This window comes from Lynx rufus, unplaced genomic scaffold (genome assembly GCF_022079265.1).
Source record: "Lynx rufus isolate CCGP_SWC_20201006 ecotype Redwood Valley unplaced genomic scaffold, mLynRuf1.p SCAF_36, whole genome shotgun sequence".
NCBI lineage: Eukaryota > Metazoa > Chordata > Mammalia > Carnivora > Felidae > Lynx > Lynx rufus.
Window position 1 is genome coordinate 411,296 of NW_025814852.1, and position 20,310 is coordinate 431,605.

Consider the following 20,310-nt stretch of genomic DNA (forward strand, 5'->3'; position numbering starts at 1 on the left):
ATGGCTCATCGGAATAGCATTGGTCTGGGGATCGTGCAGCGTAGCTGCTTTGAGCAGGTGCTGCTGCTGGTAGCTGATCCCCGTCCAATTGGGCTGTGCCCCTGTACCGTGTGTTAGAGACCCCTCAAGTCTGTGCTGGTGAAGGGCTAGAGCTTAGAAGGTGGCTGTAAGGGTTCTAGAGTTGCCCGTGTAGTGGCTCCTTCCCTTTGCTCGAGTCACTGCAGTGGCTCCCTGGAGTGGACACTATTGTGAAGGTGCTGTAGGACCCACAGACAGTTTTTATCCCTGTTTGCTTCCCTTGTCCCTTCTCTGATGGCAGCCCCTGGTTTCTTTTCTCCTCTGATGGCCCCAACCTCTTGATCTTTGCGGTCACACCTCTTAGGGTGCCTATGAAATGTTAGCATTCAGATGGTTAGTGTGGGGGCTTGTTTGAGTTGTAGTGTGTGGGGCTGGGTGACTTGACCTTATTTTTCCCCCTAAAGATTTTTTTTTTTTAAGTAGTGTCTACACCCAGTGTGGGGCTCAAGCTCATGACCCCGAAGTCAAGAGTTGCGTATTTTACTGACTGAGCCAGCCAGGTGCCCCTTGACCCTTCCTGGTAGCAGATACAAATGTGTGGTTCAGCTATTTTGGAAAGTCCTGTTGCTTTCTGACCAACCTTTTCTGCTTCTCTGCTTCAGCTGCCACCTGAGCTGCTGACTCGCAGCTGTATATCTAGCCATAGCCCTACTTGAAAACCACAGGCTGGGTACCCAGGTATCTACGTGGATTTCAATGTCAGCTCGTCCAGCTACCTGGAGCTATCATAACAAGTTAGCATTCAGCAGATGGCTTCAGACAACAATGTATCATCCCTGTTGTGGAGGTGGGAAGTGCCAGATGGGTGTGTTGGCGGGACCATGATCCCTCTGAAGAGGCACGGGAAGGTGTGCCTGTTTCAGGCCTCTCCTGCCTTCTGGCAGTTTGAGGCCTCCCTTGCCTTGTGGATGCAACATACCAATCCTCTTTTTTTTTTTTTTTAATTTTTTTTTTTCAACGTTTATTTATTTTTGGGACAGAGAGAGACAGAGCGTGAACGGGGGAGGGGCAGAGAGAGAGGGAGACACAGAATCGGAAACAGGCTCCAGGCTCTGAGCCATCAGCCCAGAGCCCGACGCGGGGCTCGAACTCACGGACCGCGAGATCGTGACCTGGCTGAAGTCGGACGCTTAACCGACTGCGCCACCCAGGCGCCCCTCCAATCCTCTGTTTTTACGTTATCTTTTTTCTGTGGGTCTCTGTCCCTGGGAGACCAAATCACCTTTTCATAAAGACACCAGTCATATTGGACTAGGGCTCACCGTAATGACCTCGTTTTAACTGGATTACCTCTGTAAAGGCCCTGTTTCCAAAGGTCACATTCTGTGGTGCTGTGGGATAGGACTTCAATGTATCTTTTGGGGCAGACACAATCCATCCTTAACAGTGTCCAAAACTTGCCTTCCCCAAATCTATTCTGTAGAATATATTAATTTTCTTGAATGGCAGCCGCATCTACTCCGTGTCCCAAGTGAGATCATGGCAGTGCTGGGTGGCCTGTACATTGTGAGTGGCTGACAGACCCCTGCCGCTGGCGCCACGAGGCTGTCTACCTACCTACCCACCATCTCAGTCCGCCCTGTCTCCTCCTGTGCTGTCCTGGCAGGCGGGACTTGGCATCCACGGGTGCGCCGCACTTCATGGCCTACCGGCAGCCCTCTAGGATGGACATGAGGGGCACGGGGCTGGCAGGACGCAGCCCTTTTAGGACTGACCCTGGATTGGGCTCCCTGAATGTCTAGGTCCTTAGCTTACCCCCACTTTCATGCCCGTTTTCTCTTCCTCTGCGTCCCGCCCCCCGCTCTCCTTCAGAGCCCAGATCTTCGGGGACTCCGAAGGGGACACCACTGCCCGCCCAGATGCCCACGTCTCCCCGCCAGGGCAAGATGCGAGCCCCGGCACGTGGGGGCCGCGGAAGTCCGCCGGGCGGCGGGAGGCGCCGGAGGCCACCCTCACGCGCGGCGGCAATCGGCGGCCGGAAGTCCCGCCCCGACGCCCCAGGAAAGGGAAGGAGGGGACTGCGGAAGTAGAAAAAGGACCGGCTGCGGGAGCATCTCTTCACCGACGCGGTCTTTAGTCTTGACTCTGAGCCCGCCCTCACCGTCGACCTCAGCCCCGACCCCGCTCCCAATCTGGCCTCGTCACCCCTCCCACGCTGCCCGGTTCCCGCAGCCTTGGACGCTGCTGCGTCCTTGTCTGACTTCCGGGCGACGGAAGGTCGCGTGCGGCTGCTGCAGGTGGTGGACACGGAATACACCGCGGACTCGGTGGAATGGTGCCCGCTGGAAGGCCGCAGGCACTTGCTGGTCTGCGGCACCTACCAGCTGCGGAAGCCAGAGGACCAGCCCGCGGACCCCGAGAGCAAGGTGTGTGGTGTCCTCCCGGCCGCAGGCGGTCTCGGCCGCGGCTTTCTAGGTCCGCGCTCCCCAAATGGCGTTTCTCGAGTAGCTAAGGCCCCAGAGTCAAACTCTCTTTTAGGAGAGGTCTCAGGAAGGACGAGAAAATACTTCAGAGAGGCAGAGCCGACCGCAAATGTTGAGACGTGTCTGGCCTGTTGTGGGGGAGGCAGGAACAGAAAAGGCTGTGGAGTCACACAGGAGATGAAGATGTGACGTTTGCGTTGTGGCCAGAAGGTAGGTTAGAATGGGCATCTTGAAAGTAAAATGTACCCCATATGCAGGCGTGGCTCAAGCTTATGAATGAAGCCTAGAATAGAAAGAAAAACGGGAATTGGAAGGAGCCGTACCTAATCTCTTGATGGCATCTATTCAGATCCAAACCAGAACACTACTAAGCATGAGAACTGGCACTCCAGCAACAGGCCTAGGTCAGGACGCTTCCGGGCAGACTGGGTCCTGTGGTGACCCTAACCATAGCTCGTCCCTGTTAGCTCACCTAGAAGGAGCATTGTAGGGGCACCTGGCTGGCTCAGTCCGAAGAGCATGCGACGCTTGATCTCGGAGTCATGAGTTTAATTGAGCCCCACGTCGGTGTAGAGATTGCTTAAATAAAACTTTACAAAAAAAGCATTCTGGGGGCGCCTGGGTGGCTCAGTCGGTTGAGCGTCCGACTTCGGCTCAGGTCATGATCTTGCGGTTTGTGGGTTCGAGCCCCGCGTCAGGCTCTGTGCTGACAGGTCAGAGCCTGGCGCCTGCTTCAGATTCTGTGTCTCCCTCTCTCTCTGCCCTCCCCCCCCCCCACTCACACTCAGTCTCTCTCTCCTTCAAAAGTAAATAAACATTAAAAAATTAAAAAAAAAAAAGCGTTCTGTATTGAGTCTAGCAGAGTTTATCTATTTATCCGTTAATCATGTACAAAAGAAGAGACATTTTTTCCAGCTCAGAAAATCAGAGGTGCTGCTTTGAGGCCGAGTTCCAGAGCCTCGTCAAGCCTTTTCTTTCCCTTGATTCCTTTTCCCATCCCTTGGGTTCCTCGATATCTATTAGGGTAATCATAGAGCACGTCTGCATTTTTTTGTAGAGTGGACTTGACCCTGACGAGCCTCCAAGCCGTTTAGGTCGTCTCTACTTGTATCGTCTCAATGCAGACAGCTCTGCTTGCCCCCTGCTTGAGATCCAAAGAAGAGATACTTCTGCAATCTTGGACATGAAATGGTATAACTGATAACAATTCCTCCTGTCTGGGACTTGTCGAGTATTTGTTCATTTAATCAGGGGAGACTGATGCCTGTCAGCATTCGGTAAGATGGGGAAATGTCTGAACTTTGGGTTCATTTCTTTATTGTCCTGCCCACCTGTTGGCATTTGGAGGCTACTAGAGACTTGGGCTCTTTTCATTTCTGAGTCCTAGGGTTGGTATCAGTCTGGGAAGTGATGCTAGTTTTCTGATTCGTAAGCTGGGGAATCTTGGAACAGAACTGTAGGCTACAACATGGTTTTGGAATTGAAATTTAGTAAGTTACTGAGGTGCATAATGCTAACCTGTGTTCTGGGCATATCCCGTGTTCTGACTGACATGTGAATTCTCTCCTCAGGTGCCATGTGCTGGTGGCCGGCCATGCCCTCTTGGGTGTGGCAGATGCTGGTGGGTCCATAGAACTGCTCCGCTTGGTGGGATCTGAGGTCAGTGACTAGAGCGAGGAGTTTTTGGGGGGTGGAAAGAATCTGAATGGAGAGGGTTTGGGCAGGAGGTTGTGCTGATAGAACCCTTTTTGTGGGATGGTTTCCGTTCAATGGCAAATCGTATAAAACATTCTATTTTTGGGGCGCCTGGGTGGCGCAGTCGGTTAAGCGTCCGACTTCAGCCAGGTCACGATCTCGCGGTCCGTGAGTTCGAGCCCCGCGTTGGGCTCTGGGCTGATGGCTCAGAGCCTGGAGCCTGTTTCCGATTCTGTGTCTCCCTCTCTCTCTGCCCCTCCCCCGTTCATACTCTGTCTCTCTCTGTCCCAAAAATAAATAAACGTTGAAAAAAAAAAAATTTTAAAAAAAAAAAAAATAAAACATTCTATTTTTTTAAAAAATGCTGACTTATTTGTTTTGAGAGAGGGCATATGGGAACATGAGTGGGGGGAGGGGGCAGAGAGAGAGGGAGAGAGAGAACCCCAAGCAGGCTCCACGATGTCAGTGTGAATCCTGATGCAGGGCCCGATCCTAGAAACTGTGAGATCATGACCTGGAGCTGAAATCAAGAGTCAGAAGCTTAACTGACTGAGCCATCCAGGTGCCTCTGTCACATAACACTCTAAATTACTATGCAATCTATTTTAAATTATTGGGTTCTGCATCTGAATTTGAGAAGAGATCCATTTATGTGTCACCAGCAGAAGGGCTGAAGTGACAGGGTATTTATTTACCTGTCAGTGGATCTGAAAGTTCCTCTGTAAGGAAAGGTGGACCAGCATTCTTAGGTTGATGATGCTGGGGCCAAGAATGGCCGTGAATTTCTTATGTGAAAGTGGTGTTTCTCAGCCATAATTAGGAAGGCAGTTTTCTATGTGACTTTTTCAGAGCATTTGGTATTGATCAGCACCACATGTTTGCAAAATGACTGCATCTGATTGTTGGAAGAGGGAGAGAACAGGGAAGTAAACAGCCCACAAGACCGAGCCCTGACTTAGTGAGAGGGACACACTGGTCCAGGGGTGTAGGTGGGACTGGAACGGGTCCACTTGCTGTTGGATTTATGGCAGCTGAGGGCGTGTGTATAATGGACCTCGCCGGCCAGCTGAGGGCAGCTGCCCTATCTCAGGAGTGAGGGAGGAAACGTCCGAGGAAGACTGTGGGCCCATCAACCGGGATTCTGAGCAAGAGTAGATAAACCCCAGAGAGGACACTGAGGAAGCAGCCTGCTAGGAGCCTTTTGATGGAGTTAAGCACTGTTCAGATACTTAGGTAATAAAAAAAAAGCTTACATAGGTCATAGGAAAGAGAAATAGCATTTAATGGCTAGTTGTGGCTTCTGAAAAGGAAACTGGAGGAAAGAGCCAGCTGTCTCTGTCCCTGGAGAGAGAATATGCCAGCATCCCTTGAGGCCTGAAGAGATGGAGAGTGTGTCCCAGGGGTGCTTCTTGGAGTCTGCATAGGCAGTGTGGTTATGTCTAGGAATGCATGGACAGCAAGGGGGTCTGAAAAACAGATCAGCTTCCCCCAAGGTCACATGTGGGAAAGCCCTTCTGCAGGTGCGTCAGCTCCTGGAGGGCAGGAGCCAGTTGTCCGGTGTCTTCTAATTCTGCCGTGAATGAGGGACTGACCCGTTTTGTTCACCTAGTAGGCGATGAGGGAATGATGGCTACCTGAACTACAGGAGTAGTCTTTCCAAGGTTCTGGGCTGTTTCCTTCTGATAGCGTTTTCTCTCCACTAGAATGCGTGCACACTGCAGCCGTTTTCCAGCTTTGCCCTGGAGAAGCAGTGTCTGGCCTTGTCTCTGGATTGGTCCGCTGGGAAAATTGGAAGGTAAGAGCCGGTGTTGGTGAGGGATCCCGTCTTTCCTCTGAGCATTCGTTGCTCTTTTCGTGCGAGGGAGAGTTGAAACCTTGCACCAGCCTTGATTGTGGCTTCCTAGACTCAGGAATGTCATTACTGGTGCTCATCTGAAAAGAAACAATTCATCCTTTTAGGTAAAAGAGACAGTGTTTTCATCAAGAGAAGCTGACATGGGTTTATTTTGACAAGTTATGTGCTAGTTTTGATTTCGGCCAGATGCCCAAACCTGTTAACAGGCAAATCCGTGCATCAGGCCCATGGACAGCCTCTCCCATGACACGTCTCGGGATGCCACCAGTCGGGGACCAGAAGTGGGTGATGAGTTTGGGTCAATGAATCAATTCAGCTGGGTTTCTCCATTGGTTCTCTGTGTCTAGGGCCAGTGACCAGCCCTTGAGAATCATTAGCAGTGACTCCAAGGGGCAGCTCTACCTGCTAGAGGTGAATGAGGAGGGGCCTGGGCTGCAGGAGGTGGCCATGTGGCAAGCCCATCACTTTGAGGCCTGGATTGCGGCTTTCAATTACTGGCAGACAGAAATCGTTTATTCAGGTTGGTACTTCTCCCCTGGGGATCGATCCTAGGAGGGAGGGAGTGAGCAGGTGAGGCCCAGGTCAGGGCTGTGACTCTGGACATGTTGGGATCGTGAAAACCCTTTGTGGAGAATGTATTTTCTGGGGCAAAAGCTGTTAGTTGGTACTCAACACTTAGCTATTCCTTAGAAAACAAAGCACACCTGGCCGTGGGCATTGCATGGCGTTGGGGGACACTGCCCCCCCCCCCAGTGTTGGAGCAGCCGGAGCCCTGCCTCCTGCCGTGTTTGCTCCTGCTCCGAAAAAATCCAGGGTTCCCACATTTTCCATTGCCATTTCTGGGTCCAGTGTTGGCCTTGTCACGTTGGATTTCAGGCTGTCACTCCTCTCTTGGGTCCAGTTTACCTTCCCAAAGAAAAGCCTGAGAGGGGTAGGATTGATTTCCTGACATTGTGAGTGGTATGTATTGGGGGTGCTGATGTGAGGACGAGAAATGAACACACCTGACATTTGCAGGAGCCAGGTAGCTGAGCAGCCTCTCTTCCCTAGGTGGTGAGGACTCTTGGGAGATGGGGGTTGAGGGGCAGGGGGCATTGGCCTCTGAGAGAAGACAGAAGGGGAGTCGCTGGATTTGCAGAGAGGCAAAGAAAAGATCTGACCCTCGTTTCCTTTTGCGTCTAGTTGCTGGTGGTGTGCTGAGCCGTACAGTGAGTCGTGAGGTCAGGGACGTTCTGTTAGACTGTCCGGAAGCTCCGTGGCCCACCCCGCTCCGCCAGAAGCACTCTTGGGGAGGTCCTCAGTGGCGGCCACGGTGCCTGGTCCAGGGAGTACCTCTCAGCAATGCTCCCACGCCGGCCTCCTCCCGGTGCAGTCTTTTCTCTGCGTTATCCCGGGCTTCCCTCTTCTTTCTGATTGCTTCTCATTCCTTTGCTGGCTCCTTTCCCTCTGCTTGAAAGTGTTCCTTGTCCTCTGGCCTGTCTGGGTGCTCTTGTCGCTCTGCGTTGTTGCTCTTTTGATTCCAGCTGCTCTCTCTTCCAGAAACCATTGCATTCTGGTTGCTTAAGCAGACCTTTTTTGCTTGTTTGCTTTCTTTCTTTCTTGCTTCTTTCTTTGTCTCAAGGAAATTTTACTAATTTATTTTGAGTAATTTCTGCACCTAGCATGGGGTTTGAACTCATGACCCTGAGATCAAGTTACACACTCTTCAGACTGAGCCAGCCGGGTGCCCTAGACCTTTCTTCCCCCTGAGCTCTTGATGCCTTTATCTTGCCAGCTACCAAGCACTCTGCAAGGATGCTTCCGGGGTGGGGGGGATGGGGGGCAACTTCAGCTCAGGTCATGATCTCATGGTTACTGAGATCGAGCCCTGCGTCAAGCTTTGCACTGACAGCATGGAGCCTGCTTGGGATTCTCTGTCTCTGCCCCTCTCCTGCTCATGAGTGCTCTCACTGTCTCACACACTATCTCTTTCAAAGATAGATAAACATTAAGATGGGGTGCCTGGGTGGTTCAGTCGGTTGAGCGTCCGACTTTGGCTCAGGTCCCGATCTCACAGCTTGTGAGTTCAAGCTGCGCGTCGGCCTCTGTGCTGACAGCTCGGAGCCTGGAGCCTGCCTCGGATTGTCTCCCTCTCTCTCTGCCCCTAACCTGCTCGCATTCTGTTTCTGTCTTTCTCAAAAATAAATAAAATGTTTAAGAAAATGAAAAAAAAAAATAACGTTAAGAAAAAAAAAGGATGCTTCCTGGGCATTTCACATGTGGATCCTGGCTCAGGCCATTGTCCCTGTGTTGTCCTGTTGCACACAGCTCCTACCGAATGTCCCGACCCCAGGGCAGGGTCTGGCTGTCCAAATCAGACACCAGCGTCCCCTCACCCCTTCCAGAAGTGGGAGTCCTAATGATCTTCCAAGCATCTCAGAATTGGCCATCTCTTTCTCTTGCCACCTGTTGGGGGCACTGTCTCATCTCCCGGCAGAGCCCTGAAGGATGGCCCTGCATTCATTCTTGAGCCTTTCTAATCCTGCCTCCACACTGTAGCTAGAGCGATTGTTTTAAAACATGCGAACTTGGGGGGCGCCTGGGTGGCGCAGTCGGTTAAGCGTCCGACTTCAGCCAGGTCACGATCTCGCGGTCCGTGAGTTCGAGCCCCGCGTCAGGCTCTGGGCTGATGGTTCAGAGCCTGGAGCCTGTTTCCGATTCTGTGTCTCCCTCTCTCTCTGCCCCTCCCCCGTTCATGCTCTGTCTCTCTCTGTCCCAAAAATAAGTAAACGTTGAAAAAAAAAAATGTTAAAACATGCGAACTTGGGGTGTCTGAGTGGCTCACTCAGTTGAGCCTCTGACTTCAGCTCAGATCATGATCTCTCGCTTCATGCTTCGAGACCCACATCGGGCTCTGTGCAGACACCTCAGCCTGGACCCTGCTTTGTATTCTGTGCCTCCCTCTCTCTGCCCCTGCCCTGTTTACGCGCTGTCTCCCTGTGTTTCTCAAAAACTTAAAACAAACAAATAAAAAAAAAAAGCTACAAACATGCAAACGTTACCACACTTCACTCGTGGTTAAACCCTTTGCAGCTTCTCTCCAGAATTCTTGGTGCAATCCCCCCAGCGACATTGTGGCTTTGCATATCGGGTCCCTGCCTACCTCTCCAGCCAGCTTTGAGTGATGGCTTTTTCCTCACCCGTTCAGTGTTCTCTCCAATCTCCACGCTTAACCGAACTGTTCTTTTTTCCCCAATCTCCGTGTTGGACCACCGGTTTGTTCTGCTTTTCTAGCAGGGCTCAGCTTAAAATCCTATCCCGGAGGTACTGGCCCGGTTCGACCCCTTGTTGCTGTTTGGGCTCATCCTCATTGTGTCTGATGCTCATCTTCCCCTGACAGCTGGGTCCTTTCTGCGTTTTTTGCTGTCACACTGTGAACAGTCTCAGTGACAACAATAGAGGTTTAATTTCTTGAGGTCTTCTCATTCTTGGGTTAGTTCTACCTTGAGACTCAGCTAATTCAGAGCCAAGCATAGTGGAGGCTGTGATGTTGTAATTCAGCACCAAGTCGTTTATTCAGTGAACGTTTGTTGAGCATCTAATATGTGCCATGCGCCGCTATAGGTGCCAGAGACACATGAGCTAACGAGACAGACAGAAGCCCTGCTTTCCCTGAACTTACACAGAGAGGAGACGGGCAGTGGTCACAAAGCATGACACAGAATGAGTGAAGAGAGGGCACAGTGGCTCAGAGGCGAGAAGTGCTTTGGTGGGCTGTGACTGGGGGATTGGGGTGCTGCGGGCAGGTACAGCCTGTCCTGTTACAGAGCATGGTCATGGTGGGCAGAGGTAGGGCAGGAGTGAGCCTGCTGCATGAGGACAGCAAGTGGCTGTGTGGCCAGAATGGCAGGTGGCAGAACAGAAGGTGAGATCAAAGTTCACGTGGCCTTGCGGGCCTCAGGATGGACTTTGGCTTTGGCTCAGACTGCAACAGAAGCCATAGCAGGATGTTGAGCAGAGGGGTGACGTTTTCTGACTTAATGTTGCAGAACAGAAGGCGATCTTTTTTCCTGATGTGTCGAGTATAGACTGCAAGGAGACAAGGGCAGAGCCTGGGGACCTGCCATACAGGTGGTGGCAAGAAGGCCTCAGACTGAGTTGGGAGCAGTGCACGCGAGGGAAAGGTGGTAGGACTTTGGTTGTATGTGTGAAGGTGGCTTGTCAGGATGTCCTGGTGGATGGATGTGGGGTGTGAGACAGACCAGCGTGTAAAGAAGCCAGTACCAGCTTTCTCTGCAAATTTGCCACAGGACGGCAGCTCAGATTGGAGGCTCACCTGCAGGTGTCCTGCCTGGCTGGACCGGTTCTATTGGTCTGCGTAGCTGTAGGTCGTGTTCCTCCTGTATCCCTTCTGTCTGTCCTAGGGATCTGCAGTGTGCTCAGTGAACATGTGTTGGATGGGCGGAGTGGAGCAAAGGTGGCTAGGTGGTGGGTGGGTATAAGGAACGATACACGGTTGAGTGGATGGATGGACGGACAGACAGATGGACGGAGTGGTCAGACCTAGGTGTTTTTCTTTTGCTCTTCATCCTCCCTGTGGGCCCTGCTTTTCAGCCTTTCTCCCCTTCCTTCAAGATAGCCACCATCACACTATATCTTGTTGCTGTCTTGTTGCTACCCTTCCTGTTTTTTCAGATTCCCTAAGATAAGCACAGAGGTCCTTTTACTGTAAGGTTACAAAATGTACTTCCCTTTAAAAAAAAATTTTTTTTTTTATTCTTTATTTTTGAGAGAGAGACAGAGAGCATGATCAGGGGAGGAACAGAGAGAGAGAGAGAGGGAGACACAGAATCCGAAGCAGACTCCAGGCTGTGAGCTGTCAGCACAGAGCCCGACTCAGGGTTCGAACTCACGAACCAAAAGTTCATGACCTGAGCCGAAGTCGGACACTCAACCGACTCAGCCACGCAGGTGCCCCAGGGGACTTTAAGATAAATGGAGGTGTGCTGAAGGTTCCAGAACCTTAAGAAGTGCTTGTGTTGGGCCCCTGGATGGCCCAGTCAGTTGAGCGCCCAACTTCAGCTCAGGTCTGATCTCACTGTTCGTGAGTTCAAGCCCCACATTGGGCTCCGTGCTGACAACTCAGAGCCCGGAGCCTGCTTCGGATTCTGTGTCTCCCTCTCTCTCTGCCCCTCCCCAACTTGCACTCTGTGTGTCTCTCTCAAAAAATAAACATTTAAAAAAAATGCTCGTGTTTGCTGCCTCCTGCATATAGATCCTGTTCTGAGTTCCTTGATAAGGCAGCTCTGGTTTGTGGCAGCTAGGAGCATTGGTTGCTGGAGCCTGAACAGAAGGCACTTTAGCCACATGTGACCTGAAAATTCTTCCCCTGACTTCTTGTCCTTCCCTTTCATTCCTGTAGGCTGAGCTCATCAGCCTTTCCTGTCTTCCCTGCAGGTGCCCTCCTCAAGTGTGAAGACACAGTCACAGCACAGGCCTCTTTCTGGGGTGCTGTTTCTGGAGCTCTTCTGCCTGGTGCCAACCTGAAACCACCCAGGAAAAGTCCTTCACGGGGATTTCCTCACAGGCATACATTCCCTCCCTGAGAAGCGGCTGCTTCCTGTCGTCAGTGCCACGGTCAGTGGGCGTTTCTGTTTCCACACAGGTGGGGACGATGGTCTTCTGAAAGGCTGGGACACCAGGACACCTGGCACATCTGTGTTCACTAGCGAGAGGTAAATTCATCAAGGGGCCGGCCCTAGGCATGTACCACCAGCCCTCCCAGCCCTCCTCCGCGGACTTTCCACCAGAGACGTGTCCCTGTGTGCGCACTCGCTCAAACCTTGCACTTCGCCTGTAGGCACTCCATGGGTGTGTGCAGCATCCGCAGCAGTCCCCATCGGGAGAACATCCTGGCCACGGGAAGGTGAGTCTCTTAGGGTTTGTGCACAGGGGTCCGTCCATCTTGCATCTTTTCCTTCATTTTCTCACGTTGACCGTTGCAGTTTTTAATTGGACCAACTCTTAATGTTTACTTATTTGTTTTTGAGAGAGAGAGAGAGAGCGCACATGTGTGCACGCGGGGGGAGGGCCAGAGAGAGAGGGAGACAGAGGATCCCAAGCAGGCTCTGTGCTGTCGCACAGTCCCTGATGTGGGGTTCGATCCCCTGAACCATGAGATCGTGACCTGAGCCGAAATCAGACATTTAACCGACTGAGCCACCCAGACGCCCCCAGTTGGACCAACTCTTAAACCAAAGTGTAGGTATCTGGGCTGGGGAAAAGGAACTTTGTCCTAGAGGAATGAATGGGATGGGCCTGCTTGGGAGATGTCCCCCCTGCCACCTAGGGAATAAGTGGGCATTGACTTTCCTGCACGATCCCTGCGCTGGATGGCTTTCAGCTACGACGAACACATTCTACTGTGGGACACTCGGAACATGAAGCGGCCTTTTGCAGACATGTCCGCGGGGGGCGGAGTGTGGCGGCTCAAGTGGCATCCTTTCCACCACCACCTGCTCCTGGCAGCGTGTATGCACGGTGGCTTTAAGATCTTCAACTGCCAAAAGGCAATAGGTGAGTAGGGGGCTTGGGGCAGTCAGGCCTGGGGTGGGGCTTCCCAGTTTCCTGCCCCCTTGCTCTGCCAGTGCTTCACTTCTGCTCACGCTGCCTTGCTCACGCTCTGTGAGCAGAACCCAGCACTGGTCAGACCCAGCTCAGACTTGGGCCTGAGCCCCAGAAGGTGGCTGGAGGGAAAGGGCAGCCCTGCGGGCCTCACTCTGAGTTCGTGCTGCGGGAGGGCCTGGGAACCGCCAGGCCCACCACCGCCTTTCTCTGGCCAGTAAGTCTTCGCTGTCAGGACCGTTGCACGTTTTCTTCTCTCTTCGCAAACGCCCAACGCCCCCTTTCCCTCCTCATTCTCCCTTCGTGACTCCACCTCCCTCCTCATCTATACAAAGAAGTGATTAAGGCACCACCTCTCCGCTCTGCAGGCCTGTCTCCTGTGTGCTGGGCCACGCCCCAGGACTTCCTGTTCTGCAGGGGCACAGGTGCGCTGCCCTGTTCTCAGCTGAAAGCCCCGTGAGGTCTCTTTTCTCACGTATTTGCTGCTTTCGCTGTGCCCCTTCACTTTTGGGGTGCGGAGTCTTTTCATTCACCTCAGGGTGCTTCCTCATTTCCCTCGTGGTTTCCTCATTGACTCATTGGTTGTCCATCAGTGTGTTGCTTAGTTTCCACATTTTTGTGCTGTCCTGAATTTTTTCCTGTTCCTGATTTCTAATTATATTCTAAGTTTACTGAGGCTTGTCTTGTGGCCTCAGACGTGGTTGGTCCCAGAGAGTGCCCCACGGGCTTTTGAGAAGAGAGTTCTCCGCAGCTGTGGGTGGAGTGCCCTGTTCCCGTGTTCTCTGGGTTTTCTGTCTGGTTGCTCTTTTAAATCATCTCTACACCCAGTGTGGGGCTCGGACCCACAACCCCAGGATCGAGAGTCACAGGCTCCACCGGCTGAGCCGGCCAGGTGCCCTGGTTGTTCATTATTGAAGGTGGGGTAGTGAAGTCCCCTACTGTTACGGATGTATCGCGTCCTTCCTCATTTCTGTCCGTTTTTGCCTCGTGTATCGTGGGGTTCTGTTAGGTGTGTGTGATGGCTATAACGTTTGCATTTCCCTAATGTATAGACTCTCTTCATTGTCAGGGTCCTTACTTATTTCCAGTAACTGTGTTTGAGGGTCTGCGCCGTCTGGTGTCCTCAGAGCCATTCTCGTTCTCTCTGGCTGCTCTGCGCGCTGCGACTGCACTGCCTTTTGCTCTCAGTCTGTTGATGGCCTGGAGTCTGCAGTGCGTCTCCTGTACTGGGTCGTGGCTCTTTGTCAGGAACATTATGGAAGTGACATTCTGCCTTCTTTAATGCGTTTCGTCAGGAGGCACAGGATGCCACTTTGCCCTTTCACTGCTGATGTTAATTTGGTCACTTGGTTAAGGTCTCCCCTGGGTTTCTCTGCTGTAAAAATACTGTTTTCCCCTGTGTGATTAATAATAACTAGCCTGTGGTTAGAGTGAACCTTTTTATTCCTCATCAGACTTCCACTCAAATCCATTAATGAGTCTTCCCTGAATGAAATTATTACTATAATTGCAAAATGGTGATTTTGTAACTATTATCATACTCTGTACATTTTAAAATCAGCATTCACTTTTCTCCCATATATCTGTGTTTATTAACCATATAGATTCATGCATTTTTATGTCATTCAGTGGGTCATAATCTATTATAGTCATCGTTCATTACAATGTTCTCATTGTCCTAGACTTTTCCCATGAAAACCCCTTAAGCTGTCTCCTGTGTCCTTTTCACATGTCCCTATTGATTTTTGAGTACTTCCTCGCTTTTTGGCACAAAACATTTCACATTCATTTTGTATTTTGCCTCTCCCATACCTGGAATCAGCTATTTCTTCAGGGTGTCCTGGGTCCTCTTAGTGGCGAGTGTGTTTAGAATCCAAGATCTGGTCATTAGTTGGTCTTACAGCTACTAAGGTGTTGTGTATGGCCGTGTGTGTGTGTGTGTGTGTGTGTGTGTGTGTGCGCGCGCGCGTGCGCGCACACATACATATGTATGTGTATGTTTACGTATAACGTGTACATGTGTGTGGTTATACATGTGTGGATACGTTTGTGTGTATATATGGTTACATAACCATGTGTGCTTGTGTGTCTATGTGTGTGTCCACATGTATGTATGCATATCCCTATTCCATGGTGTTTCCCTTCTCCAGTGAAAAGTTGCTCCCAGCAAGCTCTTACTTACACGCTTCACCTCACAGAGTTGTTACTGTGCTGCACCTAAGACAAACCTGTGAAGGGAACTCAGAATGCTCTTACAGCTCTTTTTTGTGAGATTGATTTGATATTGTCAGAGTGCTGTGTTCAAAGGTTACTTGGAAGTGGGTTTTTATTTATTTGAAATACAATTAGGTTTATTTGTTTCCTTTTTTAAAAATTATTTACTTATTGGGGCGCCTGGGTGGCGCAGTCGGTTGAGCGTCCGACTTCAGCCAGGTCACGATCTCGCGGTCCGGGAGTTCGAGCCCCGCGTCGGGCTCTGGGCTGATGGCTCAGAGCCTGGAGCCTGTTTCCGATTCTGTGTCTCCCTCTCTCTCTGCCCCTCCCCCGTTCATGCTCTGTCTCTCTCTGTCCCAAAAATAAATAAAAAACGTTGAAAAAAAAAAATTTAAAAAAAAATTATTTATTTATTTTACACAGGTTTTTTTTTTTTTTTTTTTTTAATGTTTATTTTGGAGAGAGAGACCAAGCACAAGCTGGGGAGGGGCAGAGAGAGGGAGACAGAGGATCCAGAGCAGGCTCTGCATTGTCAGCACAGAGCTGAATGCAGGGCTTGATCTTCCGAACCGTGAGATCACGACATGAGCCAAAATCGGATGCCCAACAGACTGAGCCACTGAGGTGCCCCCATGTTTCTGTTTTTATAAATTCTCTTTGTCCATCTTTTGCCAATTTTTCTTTCTGGTTTCTTGTCTTTTTCCCCCTTGATTTTACAGAGTTCTCATATATTAGTGTATTAGCTCCTTACCTCTGATATACATTGGAAATATATTCTCTTGCTTTATTGTCTCATTTTTGCCTCTGGTGTCCACTCCTCCCCCCAAGCAAAAGGCGCTTTTTTTTTTTTTCTTAAACACATAATCTCTATGCCCAACGTGGGGCTTGAACTCACGCCCCCGAGATGGAGTTGCCTGCTCTACCAACTGAGCCAGCCAGGTGCCCCAACGGCGTTTTTTAATGTAATCACATTTATAGATATTTTTTTCCACTGAATCTTCTACATTTTGAATATTAGTGTTAAAAAGCTTTTCCCCTTTCACACTCAGGTTGTAAAAGAATTTACCAGTGTTTTCTTCTAGTACTTGTAGCGCCATGTATTTAGTTAGAACTTTGGTCTCTGTTGTATGTGGTGCAAGCAGCTATCCCAGCACCATTTATTAGAAAGTCCATCTACCTCCAGTGAATCAAGATGCCACTCTTCTTGTGTTCCGTACTTTCATGGCTTTTTTTTTTTTTTTTTTTTTTTTTGTCTTTCGAGTCCCATTGGATGTCTCTTCATGTGTCTGCACCCACTGCTGTGATTGTGGAGGCTTGGTGGTGTCTTTGTAATAGCAGGGTTACTGGCACCTTCACTTTTCCTTTTTAAGGATTTCCTAACTATTCTTGTATTTGAACTTGACATTAATTTATCTTGTCCCAGAAAAAAGTTATTGGATTTTTATAGAAAGAAAAAGAAAGAAAGAAAGAAAGAAAGAAAGAAAGAGAGGGAGGGAGGGAGGGAGGAAGGAAGGAAAGAAGGAAGGAAGGAAGGAAGGAAGATATTGAAACATTTAAAAAAAGGTGGGGTGGGGGGAGCCTGTTGGATCAGTGGGTTGAGTGTCTGACTTCAGCTCAGGTTATGATCTCACAGTTTGAATTTAAGCCCTACATCAGGCTCTCCGCTGTCAGCATGGAGCCCACTTCGGATCCTCTGTCCTCCTCTTTCTTTGCCCCTCCCCTACTTATTCTCTCTCTCTCAAAAATAAACATTAAAAAAAAAGTAGGATTTTGGCTTTTTGTTACAGTTGTGTTGTTTTTCTGTTCTCTGTCTCATCAGTTTCTCCTGTTATGTTTGTTACCCTTTGTCTCCTTTTTCTAGCATTTTGAGTTGGGAGTACAGTTCACTTTTCTTTATTATTGTGTTTGTATTAAGCTTTTTTTTTTCTTAAGTTTATTGATTTATTTAGAGTGCTTGTGTATGCGAGCAGGGGAGGGGCAGAGAGAGAATCTCAAGCAGACTCTGAGCTGTCAGTGAAGAGCCTGACTTGGGGCTCGATCCCACAAACCATGAGATCATGAGCTGAGCTGAAACCAAGAGTTGGACGCTTAACCGACTGAGACATCCAGGCACCCCTGCATTAAGTGTTCTTGTGTCTGAAATGTTCTCTGATTCAAGCATATTTTTAGGTTGTGAGATGTAATGATCTCATTTTTCAAAAGAAATTCTGTGACTTGAGTTCATACTTTCCCTTTTGCCCAAGTGTGGTTTCGTAGGAGGTTTTAAATTTTTTAGGTAGAAGGACTTTTTTGTCCCTTTGTGTTAGTTTTAGTTTTTATTGCATTATGATCAGAGAGTGTTGCTTGCTTGTACTATTTCTCCTTTGTGGAACTTTTTGATTCTTTGTTGCTTAACATGATGTTCTGTTAATATTCTGTGTGCACTTGGGTAGGAGGTATGCTCTTTGTTATTGTTTGACTTGGGGCCCGGAACGGGGTCCTGGCTGGGAAAGCCCTGTGGCCCTGTCTCCGAGTCCCATCCAGGCTACCATGGAGGGACAGTGATGGTCTGGGGCGCTCCCTCCCTTGCTCGTGTTGCCTGAGTGCCTTTCTGGCTGTCTGGGGACGTTCGGCATCTGGTTCCTCTCTGGAGCCTCTTCTGTCCAGGCAAAGCCCTGGCTTCGGGAGTAGGATCTCCTGTGCTCTGGTGGCACTCTCAGCGTTTCCTGGTTCCAGCACTGACCTGGTCTACACTTCTTGGCCTTTCTTCATCACTGCTCATTTTGATTGCAGTTATTCTTCCTTTTTTTCTTGTTTTAAGTTTTATTTATTTATTTTGAGAGAGAGAGCACAAGCGGGGTAGGGAAAGAGGGAGAGGAAGAAAGAGAGTCCCAAGCAGGCTCCACACTGTTAGCGCAGGCCCAACAGGGGGTTCAAACTCATGAACCGTGAGGTCATGACCTGACCTGAAATCTAGAATCAGACACTTAACTGACTAAGCCCCACAGGCGCCCCTCTGATTGCACTTCTGATGGCTCTGGCCTGGACCCTTGCACTTGGGAGGCATCAGTGGCACCCCTTTCAGAGTGTGTAGCTGTCCAGGCTTACTAAAGACCTGAATGGCCAACAGGCCTTTCACCTGGTGACAGTTTTCTAAGTTCACATCCCCAGGTCACTGGCCACCAGTTTTTTATGACTGCTCTTGCCATGCTTGGCCTTGCCCTGGACCCTAGATTACCTCAGCTTTGGCAACACCTTGTCATTTCTTTTTCTGGTCGAATATTGCTTTCAAACCTTCCACAGCTGAACCTCTTTCCAGTCTTGTCCTCCACCCTCAAAGTTGCTATAGCAACTCACCAGAAGGAAAACCACGTAAACTTCAATGAGTCCTTTCCAAGCTCAAATCCAGACTTTACAGAGCACGCTGAATTCTGTATGGTTTTGACCCTCCAGACACGTGTCGCCACTCCCCGATGGCGTTTCTGCCACATCTACTTGTTTGTGGTTCCCCAGATGTGTCCTGTTACCTTACACACGCTTGTTCTCTGTTTCTCATGCGTCCCTGTCTCTCCCATCTGGCTAACTGCTTTGTCCTCTGCTCTGAAGTCTTAACTGAAGCTTTTGCCAAGTCCTCCAACTTGGAAAGGCACTGTCACCCTTGTGCTTCTGTAGCCAGGCCGATTCCTTTGTTAGGCACCACAGTGTACTCACTGCAAGATGAAGGTCTGTTTTCTTCTCATCTCTCCACGTCTCAAGGATTCCTTTGCATCGTGCACAATGGTTGCTGACAAATGAGTGACTGCTTTTAGCAAAGTCTCCCTTTGAGAGTGGGTAGGGGCCATCATTTGGTAGTGATGAGATCAGCCTGGGTAACGTCACATTTCCTGTATTCTGTCTCATTCCAGAGGAGAAGCAGGAAGCCTGCACAGTCTCTGCATCCCACACGTTGCCCAACTCATTGGTGTATGGAGCCGACTGGTCCTGGCTGTACGTCCACAATCCATTACAGACCTGCCAGTCATGCTGCTCAGGTTCCTCTCCCTGCAGCAACTCAGGAGCCAAAGAAGCACATCTCTCAAACCTGAAGGCTGTGCACCAGTCACCAGCACCGTCTTACGATCATTTAGCAGAGAATGATGAAGAAGGTCATACCATACTTCAGAGCGGAAGCAAACCGAGGACTTCTGTCCAGGCACTCTCAGAGGACATGATGAAGAGTGACAGCCAGCTGCACACTGCAGGGACCAAGGTTTGTGACTCTGACCTCTATCTGGAAGCAGCGAACTTTGACATCAGCTTCCTAACCACTTGCTCCTTTTATGATCATATCCTTCACCTCTGGAAGTGGGAAAACATCTGAGCTGGGGAAGAGGTTGCTTGGCTTGAAGTCAAAGACCATCTCCACAAAGAAAGCCCAGAGTGCGACTTTGTGAGTGAACTGCTGTCAGACCGTCTCATTGAGATTCCTATTGTAGTCTCCACAGGTGACTGTATAGGGCTCAGTGTACCTTATGTCCACAGTGTAAACAGTCAAAAAAGCTATTGGCTTCTCTTAAATAAACCTTATCAGGGGCGCCTGGGTGGCTCAGTTGGTTAAGTGTTTTAACTTTGGCTCGGGTCACGATCCCACAGGTTTGTGAGTTCAAACCCCACATCGGGCTCTGTGCTGATGGCGAGGAGCCTGCTTGGGATTGTCTCTCTTCCTCTCTCTTTGTATGCCCATCCCCCATTCACATGCAGTCTCTCTCAATAAACAAACTTTAAAAAAAACAAAGATCACCTTATCATGGCACCAGAAGTGCTTGTATTAGCCTCCTATGCAGATAAACAAAAGGAAGCCTACACACATTGAATTGCCTTAGCGTGTCATAAACCTGAAATGTTCCCCATCGTGGTGTTAGTAACCTGAGTAGCTTCCGAAGCTTGGACACATACAAACTCCAAGAACATAACTGGGTTTGTGACTCATCTGACTCCCATAGTTCATTCTTGTCTCTCTGGAAGGAACAGGAGTTGAAGTGCAGGCTAGTGTAGAATTTGTCAAATTTCTACCAATATTCTGTTGTAGGTGATCAGAGTCAGAAAACACACACTTCTAGTCTTTATTTTCTGATGAAAATATAGGGTCAGAACATGTAAGAAATTACTCTGTAAAAATGATCATTTCCCAGCTAATGGTGCATTTATTTCAACACAAGAATTTGAACCCTCCTTAAGAGTTTGTTAATGGTATTTAACTAAGGGTCAATTAAATATGAAGCAGAATACGTAAGACTTCAGGGACTATGCACTGAAACGGGGGAACCCAGAGGGGAGACTGTAGACTACGGGAGGTTTTGCCCCCAGAATAGTTGTTTTTCAACCCATAAAGAATATGCTGACTGGTTTCGGGAGTGAAGAATCTGGGGGGACAGATAACCAGTGTTGTCATGTGGCACCATGTGCCTTGTGAATTCTCCTTCC

At 49.7% G+C, this 20,310-nt stretch overlaps 1 protein-coding gene across 1 annotated transcript; it reads left to right on the plus strand.

The window, feature by feature from the left end:
* On the plus strand, positions 1–19,428 carry DPH7 (diphthamide biosynthesis 7). The gene is made up of 13 exons (XM_047093700.1): positions 1–69; positions 1,685–1,704; positions 1,891–2,059; positions 2,109–2,444; positions 3,559–3,692; positions 4,073–4,160; positions 5,900–5,991; positions 6,399–6,571; positions 11,488–11,592; positions 11,696–11,765; positions 11,891–11,956; positions 12,434–12,606; positions 18,753–19,428. The coding sequence occupies exons 1-13, from the start codon at positions 1–3 to the stop codon at positions 19,205–19,207; spliced, it is 1,950 nt and encodes a 649-aa protein (XP_046949656.1). The 3' UTR covers positions 19,208–19,428.
* Positions 19,429–20,310: the final 882 nt, after the last annotated feature.

Bases quoted from the DNA above. Each gene is read 5' to 3' on its own strand.
- DPH7 (XM_047093700.1), top strand. From the start codon at position 1: ATGGCTCATCGGAATAGCATTGGTCTGGGGATCGTGCAGCGTAGCTGC. The intron at 6,572-11,487 runs GTTGGTACTTCT...TCTTCCCTGCAG, and splicing joins GACAGAAATCGTTTATTCAG to GTGCCCTCCTCAAGTGTGAA. The intron at 11,766-11,890 runs GTAAATTCATCA...CTTCGCCTGTAG, and splicing joins TCTGTGTTCACTAGCGAGAG to GCACTCCATGGGTGTGTGCA.